Raw genomic sequence first — 8,017 nt, 5'->3', positions numbered from 1 at the left:
CAAATAAATAAAATCTTTTTAAAAAATGAAAGGAGGAGGAATCCTGATTCCAGCAACAATCTTTTTTTAGTTAAACAATAAAACACATCAGAAGTTCATAGTTCCCAGAGCCCCGTACTGTGGCCTAAGGGAGAAGTGCATCCCCATTTCACAGATTGACAAACAGGCTCAGAAAGGCAAAGTCACAGGCGCCTGGGTGGCTCAGTCGTTGAGCGTCTGCCTTCGGCTCAGGTCATGGTCCCAGGGTCCTGGGATCGAGCCCCGCATCGGGCTCCCTGCTCGGCGGGAGGCCTGCTTCTCCCTCTCCCACTCCCCCCTGCTTGTGTTCCTGCTCTCACTATCTCTCTCTCTCTCTGTCAAATAAATAAATAAAATCTTTAAAAAAAAAAAAAGAAAGAAAGGCAAAGTCACTTGTCCAATGTTGCGCAGCAACTCAGCAGCAGCGAACCCAAGCCGGATGGGTCCCATCCGTCCTTGAGTGGGTGGCAGTGGGGGGCGGATGTCAAGGACCCAGCCCCTCTTCTGGGCGGGGGGGGGGCTGGGAAGCCCCACTATTTGCCCATGGGCTTGGAGGCAGCGGCAGGGGGACTCCAGTCACTTGCTTCCCCATAGTCGGTGAGGTCCTGAGCAGCCACCTGGATGCAGTACCTGGCTTGGGGCCTCACAGCCCTGAGGGTGAAGGATGTGGCTTCAATAGGCCCCACCTGAGAGCAGAAAAGAGGGGTGAGGTCAGTGGGGACAAGGAGGCTGGGAGGGGCCGTGGGGCACGGAACCGCGTGACGGAGCTTCGGTTCCCCTGTTCCATCCTAACAAGTATGCCCCTGAGGCCCCCTCCACATTGTTGGTCCTTCCTGATCCTTGGCCCCCCGAGCCGCCCATTTCCGGACACTCTTGTGGACCACACAGACCCCCAACCCCAACACCCCACTCCTCCTCCAGGCCCCAGCCACAACCTCTGTGATCAGCCTCAATGCCTCCCTCCCTCCTGGCCCCGCGGTATCACCCTTGTTAAGTTTTCGGCATCCTCTCTTTCTGCTGTCGGCCACATCTTGCTGACCAGGGAGAGACTGCCCCTCCCGGGGTCAGCGGATTCTTAGAGATGGCCGACCAGCCAGGAGCATGGCTCTCGTATACACACCAGCCCATCAGACCCACAGCCCACTCCCTCCAGCTCGCACACAAGCCAGCCGTCCCCCTGCCCTACAGCCTCCCGGGGCCAGGTGCCGCCCAGAGGCGGCCAGAAGTCTTCACACTCGCCAGCCCCCAGCCGAGCGGTTCACCCAGCCCTGCCTTGCCTTCCCACCAAACCGCCCACAGGGGCTTTCTCCCCGGACTCCTGTTTCTGCCTCCCGTCCTGATGTTGCCCGTGCGGGCCTGCGTGGTGTGGCATGTCCCCTTCTCTGGGGAAATGTAACCAATTCTTCTTGCAATGGCACTGACCTCTCTGGGTCCGCTCTCAGGCACCTCTATAGACTAAAACCCAAGGGCACAAGGGAGACACCCACTTCGGCTCTGCCTTTCCCCGTCTCTCTCCCGCCACTCCCACTCTCCCTCCTAGATGCGGCTCTGGCCCCCTGCCGGGTCCCCCTCATCCTCAGAACAGAACGACAGACCAATATCCGCCCCCCCTGCACCCTCCAACCAACTTCCTGGCCCCAGATCTGACTGTCCGCCTCCCCGCTGGGTCCTGGGTCATCCTGATGGCAGGTGGATGTGGCGGTTTACGTTTTACTTTAGATTAACGATCGCGTAACTTTGCGAATATGCTCAAGGACTTTTTGCCTTGTGCAGTTTTTATGAATTTTATGACACGTGAGTTCTGTCTCAATCTAAAAATTGCAAAAATAGGGGCGCCTGGGTGGCTCAGTCATTTAAGGGTCCGACCCTTGGTTTCAGCTCAGGTCATGATCTCAGGGTGGTGAGATGGAGCCCTGCAAAGCCAAAGTCTGCTGGAGATTCTCCCTCTCCTTCTGCCCCTCCCCCAACTCTCTCTCTCTCTCTCTCTCTCTCTCTAATAAATAAACAAATCTTAAAAAAAAAATCACCTTCATTCTGACCACTAAAAAATTTCCAAAAAAATAGAGGCACTGGGCTGGCTCAGCTGGTAGAGTCTGCGACTCCCTTTTTTTCTTTTTCTTTTTAAAAATATTTATTTATTTTAGAGAGAGAGCTTGTAGGAGGGCAGGGGGGCGGAACAGAGGCAGAGGGAGAGAGAATCTTAAGCAGACTCTGTGCTGAGCACAGAGCCTGATATGGCGCTCGATATCATGGCCCTGAGATCACGACCTGAGCTGAAACCGAGAGTCAGATGCTTAACCGACGGTGCTGGGAGAGTGTGACTCTTGATCTTGGGGTTGTGAGTTCAAGCCCCATGTTGCACGTAGAGATTACTTAAAAATAAAATCTTAAAAAGTAAAATAAAAATTTATTTATATGTATATAAATGAAAATAAATTGCAAAAATATTTAAAAGAAAACGAATGCACACTAAATAAAATGTCAAAGCCAGTTCCTTGACTACTTGCCACATCGCCGCTGCTCAGTAGCTACATGAGGTTCGTGGTACGATTTTAGTCAGTGCACGTGTAGAACATTTCCGCGGTCCCAGAAAGTCCCATGCGACAGGGTCGCGGAAGCCTATACCCTGCAAGCATGCAGCTCCTGGCTCTGGCATCTGAGGCTAATACACAACTGACCACAGATGCTCGGCAATACCCTTGCCTTACTTATCTTTTACTTTGTAAAAATTTTAAACAACGTATTTTTCAATCAAGGTGAAATTCACATGACATAAAATTAACCAATTAAAGAGAACAATCTGGGGCCTTGAGTATATTCCCAGTGTTGTAAACCATCACCTCCTTCTAGTTCCAGAACAGCCCATCACCCCAAAAGGAAGCCATGTCCCCATCGGCCATCTCTCTCCGCTCCCTCTCCCCAGCCCCTGGCAGCCAGAACCGCCCTCCTGTCTGGGGATGTGCCTGTTCTGGATGTTTCCCATAAATGGAATCGTGATGAACACACCCGTGTGGCCTTCTGTGTCTGGTTCCCTCCCCGAGTGTGGTGGGCCCAGGGTCTGTCCCCGGGGCAGCGCGTGTCTGCGCCTCACCCCTGTTCCCGCTGGGTGACCTGCCCACGCGTGGGTGGATACGTGTGTTTTTCTATTCATCTGCTGACAGACATTTGGGCGGTTCCCGCCTTCTGGCCGCTGTGAATGGCACGTGCTGTCTCCCCTCTCCTCCCCTCCTCCTCACCTGGCGGAAGCGGGCGGACCTGTGATGCTTGTATCGGATCCAGTACTTGAGTGAGAAGATCTCTGGGAAGGGCCAGGACCGGGGGGGTTCCCACTGCACCCACAGCCGCTGTCCAGGGAGGGGGCTCAGGCGGACGCCTTCGGGAGGGTCTGGTTTGACTGACGGACAAGCAGGAGGCGAGGTCAGGGGCTGCTGGTAGGCTCACTCCTTCATCCAATCAACCAACAAGTATTTATTGAGTGTCTAGTGAATGTCCAGCGGCATCCTGGACACTGGGGACACAGCAGTGACCAATATAGACCCAACCCTTGTGCTCTTGGAGCTCAGTCCATCAGGGCAAAAGACAAGAAACAAGAAGCAAATCCATGGGGCATCAAGAGTAGGGAAGAAAGATCGAGAGCTATTTAACTCTAAAACATTCCATTACCCCCAAAAAGATACCCCGTCCCCATCAGCAGTCACTCACCATCCCCAGCCCCTTGCAACCACTAATGCACTTCCCGTCTGTGGATCAGCCTGTTCTGGACGTGTCACCCACGTGGACTCACACCCTGTGTGTCCTTCTGTGTCTGCTTCCCTCCCTGAGCATCGAGGGCTCGGGGTCTGTCCCCGGGGCAGCATGTGTGGGTGCCTCGCTCCTGTTCACGACTGAGTAATGTTCCATAATATGAACGGAGCCTGTTTTGTGTATCCATTCATCTGTTGACAGACCCTTGTGTTGTTTCTGCTTTTTGTCTATTATGGATAACATTGCCGTGAACTTTACAAGTTTCTGAGTACATATAATTTCATTTCTCTGGGGTATACGCCTAGAACTGGAATTGCTGGCTTATATGATAACGTATGTTTGACTCTTGAACTACGAGACTTTCTTAATAATCACCAGCAACAAAGAAGGGTTTGCAGTCTTTAATAATGTGCTCATGGGAGGGCTCACTGAGGAGATGACATCTGAGTAGATGTGAGGGAGGTGAGGGAGTGAACTGTGTGGAGATCTGGGGGAAGAGGTTTCCAGGCAGAGGGCACAGCCTGTGCAAATGTCCTGGGGCAAGGACCTGCTTGGTGGGCTGGAGGAACAGAGGAGGCGTGTGTGGCTGGAGAAGAGTGAGTGAGTGAGGAGGACAGAGGGAGGAGGGGAGGGCACGGAGGGGATGGGGCAGGTCGTGCAGAACTTTGGGGGCCTTGGGGAAGGCTTGGGCTTTTACTTCAGGCAGGTGGGAGCTCTGAAGGGCTGACAACAGGGGAGGGTGGGACCTGACTCGGGTGCTCACAGGCGCCCTCTGGTGGCCACCGTGGGGAGGGCAGATCGTGGGGCTGAGGGCAGGACTGGGGACCAGGGTGGAGGGGATTGAGCCGGTCCAAGCGAACATGGAGGCTGGGCCGGGTGGGGGCTCGGTGCGGGGAGAAGTGGGCGGCTTCTTGAAGAAATGCAAACGTGGAGCCGACAGGACCCCGGATGGATGACAGGAGGTGGGTGGTGAGAGCGGGGAGGGGCAAGCAAGCTGGCGGCCCTCCCCACCCCCCACGGCCCCGCGCTGCCACCCGCACTCACTGATATGCTCGGGAACAAAGGGCACGAAGCTGCTGCTGCTGCCCCAGGGCTGGACCGCTGTGACGTTGAGTATATAAGGCACCATGGAGAACAGCTGGACGTCTGGGATGGTGCAGCTGGTGGCCTCAGGGGTCAGCTGGAGGCAGGGTCTGCTCTCCCCATGGGCAGCCACACCGAGCCTGGACACGCAGGGGCAGCGTGAGGGCCTCAGCACTTCCCGCGGGATGGGGAAGCGGGGTTACTCAAGGACCACAGGCTGGGGTCCTGCTGTTGGCCGTGGGACCCAGAGGTAGCCGTTCACCCCAACATCACGGAGCCTGTGTGGACCCAGGGCCAGGGGGAACACCCTACAGGGAGACGCTGGGGTCCAGATTCTACAAGTTTCTGGAATGTCAGCATTCCAGCCTTAGAATTCCAACATTCCGAGGTCTACAGACTCACAGATTCTGAAATAAGAAGATTCTGATTGTCCTGAGTTCTGAGACCCCAAGGTTTCAGACTCTAGGGACAAGCTCAGCGCTGCACATACAGCCTTCCAGAACATTCCACGTGCTCCGACCACCCCGTCGGATGCAGTAGTCACTGGCCATGAGTGGCTGTCCGCTGTTCGAAATGTGGCTGGTGCAAGCGAGGGCCGCTTTCCAATTTATGTTATCTGCCCTCGATGTCAATTTCCTGGTGGTCAGAAAACTTGACAAAGTTGTTCAGGACGACCCAGGTGGGTGACTCTACATTCCTACCTACAGATTTTATAAAGTCTAATCAGAGACTAAGAATTCCCTGTGAACATTTAGCACGTGAGTTGAAAGGTGCTCTGTGTGTAAAATGCACATGGAGTTTCAGGTTTAGTATAAAGAGAATGTAAAATACCTCATTAACTTTTAACATGTTGATTACATGTTGACATGATCCTGCTTTAATCCCACTAAATAAAACTAATTTCTATTATGAATTTACATATATAAATTGCACATAAGCATGTTAAGTGATACTCGATCCTATTAAGTAAATATCTGGAATATTGAGATGATACTGAAGCAAAATATTAAAAGTCACGTCATTTCTCTTTCCTTTTTAAATGTGGCTTCTAGAAGGGTTTGAACTCCACATGTGACTCGCAGGCTGTGTTTTAGGAAGTATATCTCTATTGGCCCATGCTGCTTTGGAATCCCGGGGGTTTCGGGTACTCACTAGGCCTCCAGCTGTCCTGGCCCCAGTGTGAAACCCCAGGACGCCCTCCTGGGCACTCTGACCTGTACGAGGCAATGAAGGACGTGGGCTTGGCGGAGCGTGCAGTGGGCAGCAGGGTCCAGGAGCAATCCACGGCAATTGGGTACCTAGAGGCCCGGCACCGCACCCTGGGCTGGGTGGGGGCTGCTGGGGCCCCGGAGGGAGAGGACGGCGTGTGAGCTTCCAACCCGCCCCGGGATTGTCAGAGCCCTACATGTGCCCAGCCTCAGCCTCCCTGCCAGCCGGAGGCACCAGGCACACAGTAGGTGCCTAATAAAGGTTTGTGCAGCAAATGAATATGTAAATGAAAGGCAGCTACAGGGGCACCTGGGTGGCTCAGTGGTTAAGCGGCTGCCTTCAGCTCAGGTCAGGATCCCAGGGTCCTGGGATGGAGCCCCGCATCGGGCTCCCTGCTCTGCGGGAAGCCTGCTTCTCCCTCTCCCACTCCCCCTGCTTGTGTTCCCTCTCTCTGTGTGTCTCTCTGTCAAAAAATAAATAAAATCTTTTTTTAAAGATTTTATTTATTTATTTGAGACAGAATGAGAGAGAGAGAGAGAAGAGCGCACATGAGAGGGGGGAGGGTCAGAGGGAGAAGCAGACTCCCTGCCGAGCAGGGAGCCCGATGCGGGACTCGATCCAGGGACTCCAGGATCATGACCTGAGCCGAAGGCAGTTGCTTAACCAACTGAGCCACCCAGGCGCCCAAAAAATAAATAAAATCTTAAAAAAAAAAAAAAAAGGGCAGCTGCATCATCTCTCGCCTCCACTACAACCTGCGAAGGCAGGGAGTATTAGCCCATTTTCTAGATGGGGAAACTGAGGGTTAGGGAGCCACACAGGGGGACCTGAGTGGTGGGGAGCCCCGGTGGGAGGGAACTGTCTCAGTGTAGCCCCTCTTCCTAGCAGCTTTGTTTAGAAGTGCATGGAATAAATGCATGCAATTAAAATGTCTCCCTCCCTCCTTCCCCCTCCCCCTGTCCATGCTGTGGCTGCCACTTCCCGGTGTCGCTTTGCCGTGGGACTGGTCCTCTGTATCTCCATTTCCCCACCTGTGCAATGGGATGGTAACCCCCTCCCACCTGTGGGTTCTCTAGTAGGTGTGTGAGCTCCCACCCCACAGCCCAGAATATTCCATGGTAGACAGTTCAACTCCAGGCCCCGGGTAGTGTCCTTCTGCTGTTGCCCCCCAGGCCCCCCGGCGGGTCCCACATACCTTTTCTCCCGCTGCAGGGTGAGCAGCCCACCCAGAGGGCGAGCACCAGGAGAAGTCTTGAGGCCATGAGTCCACGGGCTCTGCTGTCAGGAGCTGGGGCCGGGAGCACCTTGGGGAGGCAGGGGCCTTGGGTCCCACCCGAGGGGGCCGCACAGCCCCCGGTCAAAGCCCCCCCTTTCCCTTCCCTGGGTCTGACTCCCTGGGCAGTTTGAGGAGCCAGCAGAGAGTTGTGCGGGGACGGTGGAGGAGCCCTGGTCCCTTCACCTGTCACAGCTGGGTTGGGCGCGAGGTTCTGGAGGCCCTGGGCAAGGGGGCGGGAGAGGAGGTCTCAAAAGAGAGAAGTGGAGCCCCCGTGGCCTTTCCCACAACAGCCTGACTGCAAGTCCTTCCTTCCGCTGCAGGGAGGACGAGCACGGGGGGTGGGGGGGGGAAGCCCCAGGAAGGGGAAGGGGACAGGGAGAAGAACAGGAAGGCCAGTGCGGGCAAAGACACAGAGACACAGAGAGAAGGCGACAGGGACAGAGATGGGAGCCCGTGAGCCAGCGGCAGAAACAGAAGAGGGACCTGGAGACGGGGAGACACAGGGTGAAGAGAGACCCAGGCAGGACACAGAAATCACCCCTTTACTCACCGACTGACTGCAGGGGTGGGGATCCACCCTGGCCAGCACTCCACGCTCCAGGCCACGGAGACACAGACACGCGGGGCCCTGGGAGGGCAGCCCCTCCTGCGGGACCTTCTCTGAGCCATAAGGACGCCAAGGGACGG

The 8,017-nt window shown here is 55.1% G+C and overlaps 1 protein-coding gene across 2 annotated transcripts; it reads right to left on the bottom strand.

The window, feature by feature from the left end:
• Positions 1-284: 284 nt before the first annotated feature.
• EBI3 (Epstein-Barr virus induced 3) lies at positions 285-8,015 on the bottom strand. 2 transcript variants are annotated; one of them, XM_027584411.2, is made up of 6 exons: positions 7,881-8,015; positions 7,250-7,550; positions 6,060-6,183; positions 4,807-4,985; positions 3,255-3,412; positions 285-704 (listed from the first exon to the last, which is right to left on the bottom strand). In XM_027584411.2, exons 2-6 carry the CDS (start codon positions 7,314-7,316, stop codon positions 552-554), a joined length of 681 nt encoding a protein of 226 aa, XP_027440212.1. In that variant the 5' UTR covers positions 7,317-7,550; positions 7,881-8,015; the 3' UTR covers positions 285-551. The 2 variants fall into 2 exon arrangements, with proteins under 2 accessions (XP_027440212.1, XP_027440211.1); XM_027584410.2 differs by lacking the exon at positions 7,881-8,015 and having other exon boundaries at positions 6,060-6,180; positions 7,250-7,557.
• Between the last annotated feature and the right edge of the window lie 2 nt (positions 8,016-8,017).

Source organism: Zalophus californianus, chromosome 1, assembly GCF_009762305.2.
Source record: "Zalophus californianus isolate mZalCal1 chromosome 1, mZalCal1.pri.v2, whole genome shotgun sequence".
NCBI classification, from domain to species: Eukaryota; Metazoa; Chordata; class Mammalia; order Carnivora; family Otariidae; genus Zalophus; species Zalophus californianus.
This window is presented reverse-complemented; position numbering and strand designations above follow the sequence as displayed.

Bases quoted from the DNA above. Each gene is read 5' to 3' on its own strand.
- EBI3 (XM_027584411.2), bottom strand. From the start codon at position 7,316: ATGGCCTCAAGACTTCTCCTGGTGCTCGCCCTCTGGGTGGGCTGCTCA. The intron at 6,184-7,249 runs GTATGTGGGACC...CCGGGGCCCCAG, and splicing joins ACCCTGCAGCGGGAGAAAAG to CAGCCCCCACCCAGCCCAGG. The intron at 3,413-4,806 runs GTGAGTGCGGGT...CTTGTCCGTCAG, and splicing joins CTTTGTTCCCGAGCATATCA to TCAAACCAGACCCTCCCGAA.